This window comes from Archocentrus centrarchus, chromosome 15, assembly GCF_007364275.1.
Source record: "Archocentrus centrarchus isolate MPI-CPG fArcCen1 chromosome 15, fArcCen1, whole genome shotgun sequence".
NCBI classification, from domain to species: domain Eukaryota; kingdom Metazoa; phylum Chordata; class Actinopteri; order Cichliformes; family Cichlidae; genus Archocentrus; species Archocentrus centrarchus.
In genome coordinates this window covers 24,479,546-24,499,782 of record NC_044360.1, presented here as the reverse complement: position 1 = coordinate 24,499,782, position 20,237 = coordinate 24,479,546, and the positions used below count along the sequence as shown (strand labels likewise).

The following is a 20,237-nucleotide window of genomic DNA, read 5'->3' as shown; positions in this document are numbered from 1 at the left end:
AACCAGTTCTCATTATCTGAAGTTGTAAGACACACAAAGCAACAATCCTTTTATTGTGGAATGCTCCTTTGTAATTGATAGAGGATGCCAACCAAGCCATGAAATATGTGTCTTCACTTTGGGGAGCAGCTGAATTGTCTTTCACAGTTGGCTGTTCTGCTCAACAACTCATTCAGATTTTAGGAACTAATAATAGAACTCCAAGAATAAAACATGAAACTGGATGGCTTTCCTCCTCTTTATTTTCCATGACGTGACTGCTTTCAAATGCACATCTTATTTAGCCATGTAGTATACAATGCTCAGCAAAGAAGTATGCTTTTATGGAGTAGGCTGGTACAGCAGCATCAAACTTTAGACCTCCACAGGTAGATCTGAATGTATAAATGCAGCCCACGTAATGAAACAACTCAGTTTTACACATGAATGATTTTTTTTAAAAAAACAATAAAAGTGTAAAAGTATGTGAGGTTCAGTAATGTGAAGAACTCAGGAATTGATGAACCAATTTCTGTGTGGCACGATGAGTCACTCTGTCACAGAGAATATGAAGCCATACCCATGAAAGCGATTAAGAGCACTTTGTAATGATGCCTTCAACTTTGATTTATTGAAGTACAACCTGTTTTAGAGTGCACCATATGTCTAACCTTGAAGGGTAACCAGAACCTCAGGGAATGTGACTCATAGTCTACATTGCAGAAAGGTGGTGTGTGTGTGTGTGTGTGTGTGTGTGTGTGAGGGGGACTTGAAGATGGGTCACAGAAACACAGAAATTAAAATATGAATTGCACAGATAGAGCAAAATTGTTGTCTTTGTGTTTTTGTTTTTAAAAAAAAGGAAAGCGGTGCATTTTCATGTAACTCAAATGTTTGTTTTTTTGACAACAAAAGCCATGTCAGCATGGTATTAACCAGACAGAGCAAACCTTTTTTTTCCTTCCCATAATTATGTTTTTATGTCACCCCATGCTTGGAAAGTCTCTAAAGCCGCCCTGCCCCGAGTGAATCAGCTAAATCACGAGTTCTGTGATGCTGCGAGATAAAACAATGTTGATGGCTTGTAAAAAAACATGCTGAATTCTCTAAAAGCTGAAAACTCTGATGGCTGGCAGAAGGCTTTGAAGTTGGATCTCACCTACCAACCTACCACCATCTCGCATCTCCTGTTTTGTTCTTATTAGGGAACTGGCAAAGACTCCAGGCGCATCACCTAGAATTCAAATGTATGAAAAAAATGGAATAGATCAAAACCTCCACTGTGTGTTTGCATGTGTGTAAGTATGCACGTATACATTTATTTATCTTAGTTATACATGGCTAACAGGATGCCTTGTTAACCAGCAAGAATGCAGAGTTTTTACTTCATCTGAGGTTGCAGAGCTTGTGACCTAGAAAGAACTCTTTGGTCCGGGGCTTTTCCTTCAATGGTCTCTCCCTCCCGGCCGCACAAGCATTCAAATATACACAGAGGCACGTTTCAGGCTGGCAGGTAATGCAGGAAGGCCAGCTTTACAGGGCATAAAATATTCATGTGTGTCTATAAAGTGCTGGCAAGGTTTCCTGGCCCACAGGTATTGCTGCTGTCTGTGCTCCTTCATCACTGCCTGACTGCTTAGACCCTGAGGTGCTAGATTTGTCATAGGGTATGATGGGACACTGTGCAGAAGGGCCAACAACCAACCAACCCCCGAAGTGGTCTTCTTTTGTTCCAGGAATGTAATATCATGTGTCAGTGTTGAGCCTGATACCGGTGTTGATGGATTAGTTCTGCCAGACTTGACAATGGTCTGGCCATGAACACCTGCCCACACTGTGTCACTAGAGTCACCCCGTTTTGTGGCACATTGACTGTGAGTGGATCTTTATATATTAAGAGATGCTTGCTCAACATCACTGCCTGTTTAGTACAGAGTAGACATGAAGAAATGCACGGAGCTGTATTGGACAAGAGTACTGGACTTTTTCTTTTCTCCCATGTCTGAGTGTTGCTCCAGAAACATCTAGTTATCTGAATCTCCAAAGTCAAACAGAGGGATGAGAGAGAGAGAGACAGAGCGAGAGAGACAGAGCGAGAGAGAGAGAGACAGAGACCCACCACACAAGCTGGCTGACGCTCAGAGTATCTCCCTTTACTTTGCAGCCTCCCATCACTTCCCTCTCTGTACTGACCCACACCTGTACCTTCTCCTAAATCTGCTGATATCTTCCGCTCCTCAAACTCCAACCTAAATTAAGAAATTGATGGGGCGGAAGAAGGAGACTTTCACTCGATAGAAGAACAGCTGTCAGCAACAGAGTTGCTATAAAGAAAATCGCCCGAGGGGATAGAAACAGACGGAGACGAGCGGAGACAGGCGAAGGAGAGAAAACGAGGAAGACTGCTTCAGGTGACCGAGTTGCAATGGAGGCGCACGGCATGCGTGATTAGGGAGCGCCGCTTGAGGAAGCGCTGGCTTTGTTAAGGTGGATTACAAAAGTGAAAAGCCTTCAGAACTGACCGGGACCGCCTTTTGTTTTTTTCATTTTAGTTGACGGATAGTCTCCGAATCATGAACGTGTCGCCTCCAGACCGCAGGAAAAACGTGCGAGAACTGGCTTTGGAGATTGGCATCAGAGTTCTGCTTTTCGGAGTTTTTGTGTAAGTACAGTTTTGTGATCTCTGAATTGTTTTTGTTTTTTTTTTAATTAAAATAAATAAATAAAATAATAATAATAAAAAACAGCCTGACAACTGTGCGCACTTTGGCGGTGACGATCAGTTTCGTCACTGATGTTATCCATATGACTTTCCATTTAGACACAGAAGTGTTGTATTCAGGTTTATGAGCCGCGGTGTGGTGCTGAATGAACAGGTCCCTCTGTGATCTGCAGTTCAGCACCGTGGGCGCACCGCTGCCAAAGCAGCAGCAGACAGACGCTGTGGTAACAGGTTGCAAAAACAAGTTGAATCTCCACCAGAATTCGACTTTATGTTATCAATGTGTTGTTTAGCTCTTGGGGAATAACTAGTATTTAGTTTCTTTTGATCACAGACGGTCAAAGAGGCGCAGCGACAGCGCATCTGCCCATTTCACTATACACGACCCAGTAATCTAAGTAAAGCACACAATGATGCAATGATATCCTATAGTGAATACTTCTTTTTTTTTTTTTTTTTTTTTTTTTGCAGCGTTGCATTTTTGTGAGAAGGTTGTTCCTCGCAGGCGAAACTAACATAAACATAAATCTACCCTGGAGGTATTAAGCCCAACTTGCATCATGATTTTATCATTTACCATGCTGATTTTTAAAATTTTTTATTTATTTGTTTTTGCTTGATATGCTCTGAATTGAGCCCCAGGTCCTGCTATCTAAAATGAATCCTCTTGCTGCAGCTCTATGGGGGGAAAATCAGCTCCACTGATTTGAAGTGTGAAGCTACAGTATGTGCATTCCATCTGTACGTTATCATTAATATCTATCTCTGGGCTAAGTGGTCTAACTCTATGCCTGCTCTCAAATTACACGGATTATCTGGCCAACAAGAGCCTGATGGTGCGTCCTGATTGTGTTTGACACAGACAAACTCAGATAGAGAGAATGCATAAAACATCTTGGACGAGCCCTTTGTGTGTTTGCATTTGTGAGTCTGGGAGATTCACATTCCAGGCAGATAAGCTGTTGTGAATCTGTGCCACACACACACACACACACACACACACACACACACACACACACACACACACCATAATGAAGTGAGTTTTACTCCCCATATTCCCTCTGCACTACACAGAGCTTAAATCTGTTTGTGATAAAGCTTAGGCTCCCCCATCAGTAAACTTGATCTGCCCCTAATATGATAATAAGTTAGGCTGGTTACCCCGCATCACATTCTTCTATGAGACAGTGCACAACCACAGACAAGCAACCTCTAATCCAGTTGCCCTTTTGCTTAAACACCAGCTTCAGATTTCACTGTATGTTGTTCAGCCTTGAGAAGGTTCTGACCTTCCTGCTGGACCGCAAACTGATACCTATATCTAAGATTAAATAGTGACAAAACTGGTGCATCAAAAAGCCACAGAACCCAGATTCCTCTGTGTGTGGTTAACTTTGCTTTTATGGATACGGAGCCTTAATTTTTGAGAAAGCAAGTTTCAATATATTCAGAGAGAGGGGAGCATTTAATCTTAATCGTTTCTTTGGGGCTTGATGTTATTGTTGTATCGAACAAGCTTTATTTCAGCAGATCAGATAAAGTTGCCCTCTGGCCTCGAAGGGCAGCAGATCCTGTTCGTATCGCACCTTGAAGACCGCGGTGAAGGCAGGATAATTGGGGTCAACTAGAATCTGTTGTTTTCCCCACTGAAGGTGTAAAGGACAGGTTTTGGCTGTCGCTTTTTTGTGCCTGCTGTGCTGTGTAGGCTTGGTGTAGGTGTATTGCACTATATTTTTATCTTGGGAAGAAAATGACAGTCTCATCTGTGCATGTTTACCAGTAAGATTCAGCAGTCGTCTTAAATTTTGTTCCTCAAGTTAGGTTTTCCTTTCAGTTTTCTTCCTCTGCAGCTCACTGTTAAATTCGACTAACTGGAAGGAAGAAGAGAAACTGATTTTCTCATTTTGCTGCTCATATTCTTTCATAATTGTGAGTGTGTAGTAAGGGATGCTGGGAATAAATTAATTAATCCTGTAGTAGGTCTCATAAACGGATATGAATGCACCAGAGGTGTCTTTCTCACATGCAAGCTTGGTAATTCGGTTTGTCTTTGATTCTGATTAAATAATGCTGACTGAGGCACGGAAGTTGTTCTCTCTGCTTGACTGCTCACCCACACAAACAGGAGAATTTAGTCCTAAGAGGCTGGAATTCTTTGCATTATTCACATCAAAATTTTTCCAAAAACAGCCTGCCTTTAAGGGAACGCTACTTTTTATTTGCCCTTGCTTGCCAAGCTGCTGTCTGTCTAAAGCCTCAGGAGGTGCAGTGACCTTAGTGAGAAGCTGAAAGTGTGACTTTGGGTCGGCCCTGTGCTATGAAACCACTAATGCCATGCAGTCATCATAGCTTAGCACCCCGGGAGTCACACATCTCTTATCCTAAAGAGATATGATCTTTGACATTTGACGTTGAAAAAAATAAATAAATGTCGGCATAGATAAAGTCCCCTTTTCTCTAGTTAAATGCTCAGCACAGACGGAGAGGATAATGAGATTGGACTTATTTCACTTTCCTTGTAATCCAGAGCACAACATGCAAGAGCTTAGACAAATACCAAGGACTCATTTCTTCCTTGAGTGGATGTGTGACAGAGCTCATGTCCTCAATCAAACAATACAAGCTTAAAGTTTGTGAGTGTGTTTGTCCGGAAGCTTGTAGCTGGACAATTGAATTGAGCACTTCCCATAAATACCAGAATACTGGTAGCAAGCAGAACAGGCGGCAAAGCAAGAAGGACGCAGACAAAAAGAAAGAGACAGAAGAGGAAGATAAGCTGGAGGACACGCAGTTAGGGAGATCTAGATTGTTTGGAGATTTTCTAGATTAAGACCCGGGGCCCAGAAAATAGAGAGGAGTTCTCAGAGTTGTTTTGGTGCCTATCAGTGCAATCTAAAAGCTTTTTGATTGCCCAGAGAAGATGGCTGCTATTTTACAGGCTGACGTACACAGCAAAGTAGAGATCTGTTTGTGCCAAAAGTAACGATTTGGACCTAAGCAGAAATGACTTCCTTAGTGAAAATTATGGTGATAAAACAGGATTATTTTTAATTGCATTCAATGGCAATGAAGCGTGCCAGTGTGTGATCTGAAGCTGGCATCAGCCATTAGATCATTTTTGATATGCAGTGCTGTGAAAAAGTATTTGCCCCCTTCCTGATTTCTTAGCATTTTGCATATTTGTCACACTTAATGCTGCAGATCATCAAACAAATTCTAATATTACACAAAAAAAAAATGCAAACACAAAATGCATTTTTTAAATGATGAAAACAGCTGTCCAAACCTACCTGATCCTGTGTGAAAAAGTAATTGGGACTCCAGCGAGCCACAGACAGGTGAACTTTCCCAGGAGTGACCAAAATTACTCCAGGAGCGCATTGGAAAACTCATCCAGGAGGTCACAAACGAACCCAGAACAACATCTAAATACTGCAGGCCTCACTTGTCTCAGTTAAGGTTAGAGTTCAGGATTCAACAATGAGAAAGAGACTGGGCAAAAATGGCATCCATGGGAGATCCGAGGAGAAAACCACTGCAAGAACACAAAGGCTCGTCTCACATTTGCCAAAAAACATCTTGATGATCCCAGAGACTTTTGGGAAAATATTCCATTAATTGATGAGACAAAAGTTAAACCTTTTGAAAGATTTGAGTCCAGTTACATCTGATGTAAAGCTAACACATAATTTCATAAAAAGAGCATCATACCAATGGTCAAACACGGTGGTGGTAGTGTGATGGTCTGAGGTTGTGTTGCTGCTTCAGGACGACTTGCTGCAATTGCTGGAACCATGAATTCTGCTCTCTCCCAGAAAATCCTGAAGGAGAATGTCCGACCATCAGTTTGTGCTCTGAAGCTCAAGCACACTTGGGTCATGCAGCAGGACAGTGATCTGAAACACACCAGCGAGTCCACCTCTGACTGGCTCCAAAAAAAAAAAAAGAAAAAAAAAATGTAGGTTTGGAGTGGCCGATTAAGATGCTTTGGCACGACCTTAAACAGGCTGTTCATGCTCTAAAACCCTCTTATGTGGCTGAATTCAAACAATTCTGCAAAGAAGAGTGCACCAATTAATTTAAATGGGTTATATTTGTCTAATATTAAAATTTGTTTGATGATCTGAAACATGGAAATGTGACAAATATACAAAAAAAAAAAAACCAACAAAAAACCACTAAGAAATCAGGAAGGGGGCAAATACTTTTTCACTGCACTGTAGTTGCTGTCAAATGAGGTTAGTTGCATGTGTACTGAAATAAAATAATCCATCCCTCAAAACAGGGAATGCATTTCATTCTCTGTTCTCGGAGGAAGATTTAGCCAGCAGTGGGATACAGCCCAGAGCATTAACCAATCTCAGAAAATCTTACGAGCTAATGAAGAAGAGCAGAATCTCAGGCCTTGGACTATTTAAGGATAAACAGACTGTTTAGTCGGCACATCTATTGGATTAAAGGTACTTTCAGCTTCTCAATATCTTCCCAGGGGGTTGTCACAGAGGATGGATCCACATGTTTGGATCGGCACAGATTTCGCACCATTTCACACCAGATGCCCTTCCTGACACAATCCTCCCATTTATCTGGGGCTGTGATCCCCTAAAGCTGGGCTTATTCCTTCTATCACTCATGAACCAGAGATCTTTCACATGTTAAGTGAACATGTTTTCAGGTTATTGGTTAAAAAGAGAGAGAAAGTTTGCACTAATCTGTAATCCTGATATAATTAGCCATGATTACAGTCTAATGATACAACAAACTCTCCTTAAGCATCAACATTACTGGACCAGGATCTGCTCTCATGCAGCAAGTAGATGTTCCACACAGCAAGTCACAGTGGAGACGGTAAACCTGTTGAGGAGGATGCAGCTGTCAAACTGCTCCTGTCCCATTAAAAATTAAGTGGCTCTCTAAATAAATAAATAAGATTGTTGATAACCAATCACATTCTGCACTTACTTCAGTGAAAAACACACTGCAGTCCTTCATAATTAATTCTCCATGTTTTGCCAGTTGAATGCATTTAATGTGAAGCAGCATATTCTCTTTACATTAGCAGTAGCTTAATACTCTTACTTGGCAGTCTCCTGGTCCAGTGTTTGAAGAGAGCAAACTGAGGCCGTTATCAGTGGTGTGATTTCTATTAATTTTTTTTTTAATTACATGCATGCATAGTTTTCTTATGTAAGAATATCCTAAATTCAGCATGGGTCTTTTTGTTGCACCCAACAAAGATTACACTTAAATTAAAAAAAAACATAACTATAATCAAAATGAGGTCTGAGTTCATGATAAAAAAAATATTGTAAGATTATAATTTTAAAGAGACATTTAAGTGATATAGACACTCAAATATTCTTAACCTTTCTCCCAAACTCCACTCACAGAAACATTACAAATAGTGTAATTATTATTATGATAAGATGTAAGTAAAGAGATTTTTACCCAGAGGGCCGCAGGTGTGCGTGTCAAAGCCCGAATATAAGGTGTTCGATTTTAATCCTTGTAATCAGACGGAGCCAACCTCCAAAATAGACACAGTAAGTCTGCAGCTTTGCAGCCTTCAGCTCTTCATTTTATTCATCTGTCTATATGGTTTACTCCAAACGCTTTTTCCCACAGGCAAAATTTCTAAGTAAAACAAGATCACTACTGCACAGCACCCAGTGGGCAATGGCAAAGAGAGGGAGTAGATTCTGCAGTCCATTAAGTCCAGTATGCAGCATTTACACTCAGATATTGCTTTCAAAATCTGGTTGAGTGAACTAGAGATGCAGACAAGTATTGGAGTAGCAGACACTGACTGGTGAGACCGAGGGCTCCAAAGGGATGTCATTGTTCTATTTGCCTGTATACATATTTGCTCTATTCTGCTGTGGACAAACATGACTTCTCAGCACTGATAGATCTCTCTCTTGAGTCATCTGCCATTTGTTTACATCTCACTACCTTCACGATTACTCCAGTGCATTCTCATGTCCTTAATTTATGCTGCTAACATCTGAGTCACTGGCCATCCAATCTGTAACCCTCATTATCTTTGAGATGAAGAAAGAATTGAGATAATATAATACAGGCACACAAACATTTACTGACTTGGTAACACAAGCAGACCAGGTCGACAGCAGTGACCTCCAGGAATGTCCCTTTTGTGTCTAAAGTGCAGAGGGAGAAAACCCATTGTTGTACTTGATTATATAGGCTGTATTCAACACAATTACTTAATTGTCAAAGGACTAGGTTTTATAAAGTGGTAGCCTATTCAACAATTTCTAATTAAACCAAACAAAAGGAAGATAATCCAACAATAATATCGGAAAGTGAAGATACAAAAGGAAACCAAAAAAAATTGTATTTCTGATTACTGTCCATGTTCAATTCGGGATCTGAGAGGTGTGAGAAGATTTGAGAAAAGATTAGCAGAAGGAAAGCTCTCTTAGCAAAGTAGGCAGATGCTGCGGCAAAAATATCCATGATTCCAGTGAGAGCAGAGGCAGCTGACTGTCACACCAAGACCAGGGAATCCCTGACAGCTCAGCCTGTCACCGCTCTAAGCTACTCTGGCATTTCATTCTCCACAATCGTTTGATCAGCTCATTATGTCTCGCTGTCCCTGCTGTCATCTCTCCAACCCCATATCTTTATCCCTCCGTGGGTAGCAGATTGCTCAGTTACTCTGTGTGTGTCCTTTATTCCAATCTGTCTTAAAGGGGCACAGCAAGTTCCTGTAAAGGTTTCCTTGTGGATCAACCTATCTGTTAGATTATGAAAGTTACTGTGAGAACAAAAATGTCATACAGGACTATGCAAAAGTCTTGAGTCACCACTCGTCTCTTTAAATTGGGAAAATGGGAATTAGGTGCAAAAATTTAACCAAACAAACTCGTGCATACACGGAAATACAGTATATAAGGCAAAGCAGAGTTTGTATAATTCTAATGAGCTTCAGAGTCAATATTTGGTGTGACCACCCTTATTCTGCAACACAGCCTGAACTCTCTGAGGCAGTTTTCTTATCATTTCTTTAAGTAGTCTTCAGGAATAGTTCTCCAGGCTTCCTGAAGGACATTCAAAGCTCTTCTGCATCAAGATGATCCCACACTGCTTCAGTAATGTTGCAGTCCGGGCTCTGGGAAGGCCAATCTATGACTCATAGTGCTCCATTGTGGGTTCTTCTATCCAGGTATGCTTTTACTGCATCAACAGTGTGTTTGGGATCATTGTCATTCTGAAAGATGAAGCTGCTGCAGTTCAGATGCTTTCTAGATGGTATTTCATGGTTGATGAAAATCTAATCTGACAAGATGTCCAACACCACTGGCTGAAATTTACCCCAAACCATGACAGAGCCTCCACCGTGTTTTTCAGACAGATGTAGACACTCACTGTTGGACCTCTCTCCTGACCTTCCGTACATATTACCAATAATCTGAGATTAGATTCATCACCCCATGAGACCCGTTGACACTGATTTTGAGTCCAGTTCTTGTGTAATATTACATACCATGGGTCAGTGTTAAGAGGATTAACAAACAATGGTCAGGTACAGTACAGGGACTGAAGATGAGTAAAAAAGCAGCCAATGTCCAAAGAAAAACTTAGAAAGACCTTCAGAAAGCCTGAAAAACTATTGCTCAACACCACTTAAGAGAATTACAAGAAAGTCTGGATCCTTGGAAGTAAAACATAAAGAAATGAGGGGTGGCTCAATACTTTTGCACAGTACTGTAGGAAAAGAAAAAAAACATTCTAGTCAAAATGAAATCAATAATTTTTTTTAATGATTATATTTGTTGTGAAATTACTACTTCATGTGAATAAAATTCCAAGCATTAAATCCGCTCTGTGGTTGTGTAACAATTACAGTTGTGCTTTGGGAGAACCAGCTTTTATAAGTTCAATGTTGGAGTCATGGGAATGAATAATTAATATATATTATTCACATATTATAGTGTTGCAGTTTTCCTCCCAAATCTAATTTCTGGCCATCCCATAATAGGAGCCATCCCATTGCTCCTATTACAAAGTGAAAATAATGAACGTAACCAGTGTCTTCCCCACGGGAGGGATTTTAAAAATCAAACAATTAAAACTACAGTCACAGTATGGATTGTGCTTTAAATATGGAGTTTTCAGCTGAAAAACCATAAACTGGAATTTAACCTCTGTTCAGTATTATAAGAATTTATATTTGCTCATTCTTGGGGAAAAGCTCTCACTGCCACATGATATCATGTTAAAATTGTCTGGACTTCAATTATTGCAGTTTTATCATTATAAAATTGGATGTTAATCTCAGCTCCTCTTGCCCTAAACAAAAAAGTATAGCTTCTTAATGTTAAAAAATGTACCTTTTGTAAAATAAAGTGGCTGAGCAATCGGGCTCTTTATATATTAAGGAATACATGACTAAGTAATACATTAACCTGGATTATCTGTGTTGCATGAACAGAGGACGTAAATGATGGTGCAGTGATATTATGAAGATAAACTGCATCACATGAGGTGTTCAGTTTGTGCTTCTCTGCCTTCCTGTTCATCTGAAAATGTTCTGTAAAACTTAAAAGTTTCCCCATTATTTTAGAAATTTTTGAACCATGACTGGTGCTCAGTAGGTGTGGGCTGTGATGAGGGGCAGAGCTGTAGAGCTGTAGAGCTGCGAGGTGCGGAAGTGACAGCTTCTGTCAGAGTGGGGAGGAAGGTCCCTGCACTGAGTTACACTTCCTCCCATCACGGCATTTCTATTCTTATACCTCCCCCTGTCACTTCGTCCTTTTATTGCCCCTTTCTTAGCTGTTCTTTTTTTTTTCCCCAACCTCCTCTATATTACTGTCATTTTCAGCATCATAGTCTTATCTATATACAAAAACAGATGAGGGGCTGAGAAGATGAAAGAGCCTCCCGCCAACACACACTAGCACATTTGGCAGTCTCCTGGCCCAAATCTTAAAATATATAACAAGCATGCTCCTCTCCTTCTGGAGAAGCCTTCATCACATCTGTGTGTGTGTGTGTGTGTGTGTGTCCCTCAAGCCCCAAGCATTTGCTGTCAGACCACTTTTTCCTTGATGACTATTCTGTGATTTCCTTTAGAGAATCTAACAGCGACTGTTCACTTTGTTGCCACAGCAAAGTGAACTTGTGGGCAGTGTGCATGTCACAGCTGAAGGGGAGAAATATGTCAAGATATGTGCATATCTTGACATCTGTTATAAGAGTAAAGTACAAAAATTATTAAAACAGCAAAATAACAAAAAACAAAACAAAACAAAACAAAAAAAACCCACTGATGACAACACACTCTGAATGAAAAGTAATAATGACAGCTGTGTAATTAACTAAAAAAAACTAAATCACAATAAAATTAAATATAAAATAAAAACAGTAAAAGAAAATCTGTTTCTCTTTAGTCTTCAACGCTATAGTGAACACAAATGAAAAACAAATATTGGTATAATAAGGTTTCGAGGTGGCATCATAATCTAATGAACTTGATTATACAATATCATATTAACATATATTACACAATAGCACAGTCACTTGGGGCTACATGAAGCTACTTTTCCAGCTGATTTCCTGTTTTCAGACAGTCCCTCTAATCATCATATCACAGAACGACAGGACACCAACAGTTACTCGTCCACGTTTCTATTGTGAAGGTGAAAGAGAGGTGAAACCACTAATGGATAATGATTGGATCAAGACATTTACACTCAAAATCACATACAATTTATCCTCCAGCTGTCAACAGACAAAGGCTCAGTCCAACTTAACCTTTTAATCTGCAAATGCCACACACACAGGTGCTTCAGTTCAGTTAATTAGGATGATTAGACCTTGTCACAGGCCTTTGAGGTTAAAGACAGCTTGATTGAAGTGTCCTTGACTCTAATTAGTGAGACTGCATGTGTATGGAGCTCTGACCTCTGTGTTTCCAGTGTATTCAGTAGCTAAATTAAAGCGGCATTTTCTTCTACACAGTTGAAGCCATATGAAGTGTAGGAACACAGAGCACCCAACCCTTTTTACTCTTTTGGTATTCTGATTTTCAAAGCAGGAAACATACAGGTACAATGACCGCGTTTCATTTAGGCACTTTAATGAACCAGCATGCACAAAGCCAGAGTTCTGTAACTCTGACACCTATTTGTAATATCACATTAATCCAACATAAAATAATTCAACATAAGTTAGTATTAATTATATTAAAATTACATCTGTATCTAAAACAAATTTCAAACAAAAGATAACAGTCAGAGGCCCCGCATACCTGAGTAAACCCACCAATGGCTCCAATTATTCTGGCTTATTAGAGTACTGCTCCAGGCTTTGTGGGTGTGCACAGTCAAGCTTGATCAGCGTCTCTGTCACTACCTGTTAGCTTTGTTGCCTTTATTATCCTTATTAATGCGCAGTGTGTTGTGACCTGTTTCTTTTTCTTTTCTTTTTTTGCCTTTCTGAGTTTTAGTTTATACTTTCGTGGTTTAGTTTCTGTTTAAGGTTTTTGGTTTTATATTTCGAGGACTCGGGTTTTATTCTCTTGGGGTTATTAATATTTGAATCCTTGGATTTAGTTTTTTCTTGCCTCCCCAACACCGCCTTGTCAAGCCTTCGTCTTTGTAATGTGCTTCCCCGTTTAGCTGCTTCCTGTTTTATTTTGTTAGTCTTTGGTCTCTTGTGCCTTGCTGTTGGTTTGACTGCCTTCATTATTGCTTTAATTAGTTTCAGCTGTGTCTTTTCATCCCGGTGATAAAGTTTTGTTGGCGTATTTTGCCTCACGAGCTTTGTGTTTTCACACTGCACGTCCACCACAATTAAAGGCGTGCTTTGTGTCAACCCTGCCTGCCTTTAGAGTCTGCATTTACGTCCCCTTGCCTACAGCTGCACGACCTCAGGTCATTCCAGCCACTGTCGGAGTGAGCAGAGGTCTGACCACACAGAATATCTGAAAATCTGTGTAGGAGTGCAGAGCATTGTACATGTGTAGCACATGTGTAGAGGTGGATTGGCTTCAGATTGATTTCCACTGGATTGTTTGTTGGAAACGAGGAAATGCTGCCCCACTTACCTGCCAATTGCATGTTTGTTTGGAAGTTGCATCATCAATGACCAGCACAGAAGGCAATAAACAACACGGGCGCTTGAGCTGGCTGAACAGATTTGGCTCAATAACACTCTTCTGACCCCAGCTTCTGCTAATGAGAGCTCCATGAGCCAGGAAAAAAAAAAAAAAAAGCTTTCACTGGGATTTATCGCTAACTCCTGTACGTGAGCTTCATGCGCAGTGGGAACCCTCAGGTATTTGAAAATAAAAAATTAAGTGATGCCGTTTTTTTGTTGGTGGAGCAGGCGACCACATATGCAGCATGGCTGTGGTTGTGTCTGACCTGTCGCACTTTACTGTGTGTCTTCTCCTATCTCTTCATTGTACACTATCTAATAAAGGCCAGAATGTAGCTATTTAAACAGCTCCCGATGGCTTGTGAAGCCCTGATTTTAAGGCTCAATTTAGCATCTTGCTGTTTTGAAACTGGACATGATGGTTGGATCTGACTTTTGAAAACTTAGGGCTCCTCAAGCTAATGGAGTAACAACTTGTCAATCACAACTTAGGGCCCCTCAAAGCATACCATTCTTTATCAACCTTTTTGACTCTAATCAGGACCTTAATTTACTAAATGAACATGATCTTGTATTCAGTAAGACCTGAAACTAGTGATTGAGGCCATAAACTCATCAGGACAAACGTTCACTGAATTAACAAATGAAGGGAGCAGAATCCACTGGACCTCTTTTTGTAACCAGAGGAGTCGCATCCTGCTCGGTGTTAGAAAGAAAGCATTTTTTCCTGCATTGGCTTCACTTTTCAGACCTACACATGATCCATTATTTAGGGCTTCTACAACAGTCTTCAAGGAAATGAAGAAAAATTGTATTTTTTTTTCTGAAATGGAAAGAAAATCAGTGATCTGATAAGAATCATAATAGAAAGCAACAACAAACATAACCACAAAACTTAAAAATGCTTTTAAATAATCAGAGCAAGCAAAGTAAAAGCATTACAGAGTGATGACATTGAGTGTAAACACTTCACAGACGGGAGATGCGGCATTATTATATTTCAGATCCATAAAAACACGGCATCCCTCTGTGTTTGTACAAGAAGTGGTGTTTGTGTAGTGGACCTCATCTTCTGATGCACTCAGTGGTACTTGCGAGGGGGCGTGTACACTCACCCTTTCCTTTGAATGAGCAAAAAAAAAAAAAAAAGCTGCAGTCTCCTTCATGTTGCTGTCAACTTTAACATTTTCTACAATGAGCAATGAGCGTGACAGCAGGAATAAATGTCAGCTGTGTGTCCCGATCCCATATCTGTATCCAATCTGTGTGAGCGGTTTCTGTTGACTGCTCCCCCCACCCCCACACTTTCCCAGTCTATTTCTCCTAGACTCAAAGCATGGTTACCCTTATGGCTACCTTAATAAACTCTCCACACAAGTAAAAGCACGCACAAGCACACCCAGCAAAGTGTCTTTAAACATCTTTGATTGAACTGAGCACAAAACTTATTAACCTCTGAGATAACTGTTACTCAGCCTGATAAATTCATGATGTGTCTGAATAGTTTTTTTTTTTTTTTTTTTTTTAGTAATCATCAGATTCAGAGAGGGAGAATGCAGTGAAACTTTTTAGATTAAAACATTTCAAGGTTGGCTGATAAATACACACACTTAATTCCTATGTGCATTCACCCTTCAGTGGTTGTGGTTTAACCAAAGGTCACAGGATAATTACATAGTGCTGGAGTGAGAGTTGCTTGGATAAAATTGTATTAGATGAACATTAGATATAAATTTTATTACGTCTCTTTCTTTCAGGAAAAAATTAGGGCTATGAGTTTTCTTTTTCATAAATACAACATGGCATATATTTTATTCATATGTTGCTTCAAACTCGGTTTGATCTAAGAAACCCAGCAGTACTGTACTTTATTTTAGAAAACTGGACATAGGGTTCAAAATTTGCTTGGATAAGGTCCCTGCTACACAGGCCTAGAGACCCCCTGGCAACTACTGGTCTTTTTCTTCTTCCTTCAGCTGCTCTCTTTAGGGGTCGCCACAGTGAATCATCTGCCTCCATCTCACCCTATCCCTAGCATCCTCTTCTGTCACACCAACCCTCTGCATGTCCTTCTTCACTGCATCCATGAATCTTCTCTGTGGTCTTTCTCTTTCCCTCCTGCCTGGCAGCTCTATATTCAATATCATTTTTCCAATATGTTCACCCTCCCTCCTCTGCAGATGCCCAAACCATTTCAGCCCAGCCTCTCTAACTTTTTCTCTAAAACGCTCGACCTGAGCTGTCCCTCTGACATGCTCATTTCTGATCCTGTTCCTCTTGGTCACTCTCAGTGAAAATCTTCAACTCTAGACATTTTCAACTCTGCCACCTCCAGCTCGGCCTCCTGTCTTTTTGTCAGTGTGGTTCTCTTTGAGCCACACATCCTAGCAGGTCTCACTGCCATCGTATAAACCGTCCCTTTCACTCTTGCTGCTTTCCTTATGTCCCATATTACATTTAAGAGTTTATTTTAATGTCAGCTATTTAAGGCAACGTGTCTTTCTTAAACATCAAAGATAAGCATTCAGTTATAATTATCCTTCTTTCTTCTAAAGAATAAAACTGTCATCAATTTCATTTCTTCGTGTTGAATCTAGAGTTAGAACCGTAAGTTAGTTGAGCAACTTACTGTTTTTCTATGAAGAGTAACCCACTGTTCATTGAAAAATACTACTCAGCCACACCTGTAATTAATTACATGATATGGGCCACTTACAGATTACACCTACAGGAGCAGCTCAGACATGGAAGCTGATTCCATGAAGATCCTGGTGCACAGCTTTTGATGTTGGTGCCAGAGGAGGTTTGGAACTCCACAGTTATTGATTCAGCAGAGGATCGGAGATTTTTACACGCTATGCACCTCAGCACTCTGCAACCCCGCTCTGTAATTTCATGTGGTCTGCCACTTCGTGGCTGAGTTGTTGTCATTCTCAAACTCTTTCTCCTTGCAATAATACCACTTAGAGTTGATTGTGGAATGTCTGGGAGGGAGGAAAAACAGCAGCATCCTTATTAAAGTACCACGCTCTAATTCAGTGAGCTCTTTAGGACGACCCACCATGTTTGACTGTTGGTTCGATGATCTTTTTATGAAGTGCTGTTAGTTTTATGCAGATGTAACGGGACTCAAATCTTTCAAAAAATTCAACTTCTGTTTTGTCAGAAAAAAGTCTCAGGGATCATCAAGATGTTTTTTGGCAAATGTGAGACGAGCCTTTGTGTTCTTGTTGGTCAGCAGTGGTTTTCTCCTTGGATCTCCCATGGGTGCTATTTTTTTGCCCAGTCTCTTTCTTATTGTTGAATCATGAACTCTGACCTTAAATGAGATAACTGAGAGCATTTCTTTAGATGTTGTTCTGGGTTCTTTTGTGACCTTCTGTGTTAGTTGTTGATGTGCTCTTGCAGCAATTTTGGTAGGCCGTCAACTCCTGGGAACGTTCTCCACTGTTCCAAGTTGTCTCCATTTGTGGATAATGGCTCTCACTGTGGTTCACTGGAGTCTCAAATACTAGGTTTGGCAGGTTTGGATAAATTAAATCATCATTTTAAAAGTGCATTTTGTATTTATGCTGGTTATTTTTGTCTCGCATTAAAATGAGTTTGATTTTAGCATAAATCCCAAAAAAGTATTTTTTGAAATGTTATAAGTTGATGCCTGTTGTTTCGTTCCTGTAAAACCATCAAAAGTGGGAAATGAAAAGCTGAAGATGATTTGGGTGTGTCAGAAAAGCAGACAACAGCATTTTATTATAGAACAGCTCCTCGTTACTTCTGCTTTATGTAGGGGCACTGAGTGTGGCAACTTCCTCAGCACAAAGGAGAGAGAGAGAGAGAGCTCAACAAATATGATGAGCCAACACCACTGGGGTGTTAAAGTCTATGCATTTACTCAGCATGCTCAATGAATATGAGCTTTGGACCTGTTGAGCGTATGCAAAGCCTTCTGGCAAATCTTCAGTACATAGCAGCCTGGCTCCTTTCTTTCTTACTGTGGGTTGGCACACTTATCTCACCATGTACCCCCCCACCATGCTTCCTTGAGCCTCATTCTCTCTGTGTCTCTTTGGCGATGTCCTGCCAGCTTCATATGGCTGCATTTCCTAATACCTGTCTCAAATGTGAGGCTCTGACCTTTCTGAAAGTGTCTCTGGGGCTTTTACCATGAACAGACACCTTCAGTGTTCCTAAGCCAGCCCTCGGCTTTTCAATACACCCTCTTGAATTAGCCAGTATCAATGGGTAATTAAAATAAAAAAAGACCTAGTTTTCCACTGTATCCCCTACTAGGGTTTTGTGTGACACATGAAGGATTTTCTGTTTCTTTAGCCAACTTCAGAAGGGGTTCCTCCAGGGAAGGCAGAGCTAGCTCGGTGTCACTCAGAATCTATCTTGCTCCCCTCCTCTTTTCCCTGCCTGTGACAGGACTGATGCTATGCATTCCTGACACGTTTTGGCCAAAGCCTGACTGTAACCAGTAGCACAAACAGAGAGAGGGCATGTGGCATTTATTGCACACACAGAATTCTGAGTTGCAAAATAAGAAGCCACTAGGAAAACACTTGTCTGTTTTGGATATGTATTATTGTGGTTATTCTAGTTATGGAGCTTTGCAGCATGGGAACTTCAGATTATTAATATTATGTTATAATATTATATTAATATTATGAGGGTAATTTTTTCCAGCCTAGATGTATGACCACGTGTTTCCATTCCCAACTCAAGGTGCGACTGTTTTACTATAAAAGGTTAAAGCACCTTTATGCTTAAAGGCACAACATTGCTTCAGCTCTAAACTCAATTCCCCAAACCTCAGGTCTGTCTCCAAACTCCAGCCTTTAAACCCATTGCCATAACCAGTCACAGTCTCGCCTCCAAGCTTAATGTCTTCTGTTCCCACTTGTTTCCCTGCTGTCTGGTCTCTTTTCAGTCTAGAAAATGCGGTCTCAGATGTCATTATATCCAACGGGACTTTGCCAGGTAGATCGCTGCCAGCCCGATTTAAACTTCTGTTCTGAAAGAGTGCAATTATCTTCCAGCGGCTGGTCAGTGAACAACACACATAGGCATGCGTTAAGTATGTAGACAGGATCGCTGTGCCGTGGGTCTGCAGGTCCAATAATGAATTAAATCAAATTTGCATAATTAAATCAAGAATGTGTCTTCAGTTTGTCATTCAGCTTCGCTCTTTCTCCACTGTGAACCAGCACTAATCCAATTCTATCAGCAGCATTATATTAAATTACAGATATGCGGTTGTCTTATTTTAATCCAGCTGTGCCAGAGGAGTTAGATTTGATTTTGCTGGAATAGCAGAGACAGGATTTTTTTTTTTCCTCTCCTGTGTGGAGTCAGAAATTGTAACTTAAGCAAAAACCCATACTCGGCTTTTTCCTTTCAGCAGTGTCGAGTGTGTTAAGTTGTGGATTTGGGATAAATCCAGACTCACCCACTGTGACTCTCATCCATCAGTCATTACAAATTCCACTTTTGTAGGTTAAAACATTGCCACAGCACATTTCCACAGATGCACGTCTCATTAATCTCGTTCACCTCTCAGCTTATTCGTTCACTCTGTTTCTAATAGGGGAAAACTGTTTTTGACCCACTTTATGAAGTCATTAGATCCATTTGTACAGAATTTAATGCAGTCCGCCAATTACTGAAAAGCTGTAACCAGAAAGTACTTCTTTTTTTTTCCTTGCACATATACTTTTAAAACGTCTGTGCATTATTACTCAATTATTCTTTTCAAACTGTGCTGTGCAACAACCAAAGTCCTCGGCTCAGACAATATAGAGACCTGTTCAAGCAGCATGCTTGAATCGAGCCATTCCAAAACAGCCCACGTGTGCAAGCCAACCACTGGGACATAACTCAGCCAGAGATCAGAAAGCCAGCAAAGTCTGCTCTTCTATTCTCTCTCTCTTCACAGCACTTCACATTTCTCTTAGAAACTTTCTTCCTTCTATCAGTTCCCATTTTTAGTCATAAAATATATTGAAGCCCCTGCTCTCAGCATTCACCACTGACCATTTAGGTTTATTGAACAGCCCAATTCTCAATTTGCATCTGATATTGTGAGGTGAAGATGAATAGGAATTTACCAGAGGGAGAGGGGTGGGAATTTCCAACAGAGTTCAACACAGCCTCTGGTCTTAATAGCTTGTAAATCTCAGAAGTCACTTTTCTATAGCTCCCTGCTCTATGATTAAATGACTGGGGTAATAAGTAGGGGGTGGCATGCGAGTGGCATTGGACTGAGAGGAAAGGAAGTAATGATTGCCCACCTCTGGTGGGAGAAGTCATTTCGAATTCTGTCCCAAATGTGGCAGATGGTCAGCCCCGCACTCCCCTACCTCAGTCCCTTCACTACACACACAACTAGCTCTTAGTTGCTTAGCTGATTGCC

The 20,237-nt window shown here is 40.6% G+C and overlaps 1 protein-coding gene across 1 annotated transcript in view; it reads left to right on the top strand.

The window, feature by feature from the left end:
* The first annotated feature begins 2,552 nt into the window (after positions 1-2,552).
* The window catches only part of plpp4 (phospholipid phosphatase 4), a 42,796-nt gene continuing 25,111 nt past the window's right edge, over positions 2,553-20,237 (top strand). Inside the window, exon 1 of the mRNA XM_030748495.1 lies at positions 2,553-2,641. Coding sequence (XP_030604355.1) covers positions 2,553-2,641 — 89 coding nt within the window. The remainder of the gene's footprint in view (positions 2,642-20,237) is intronic.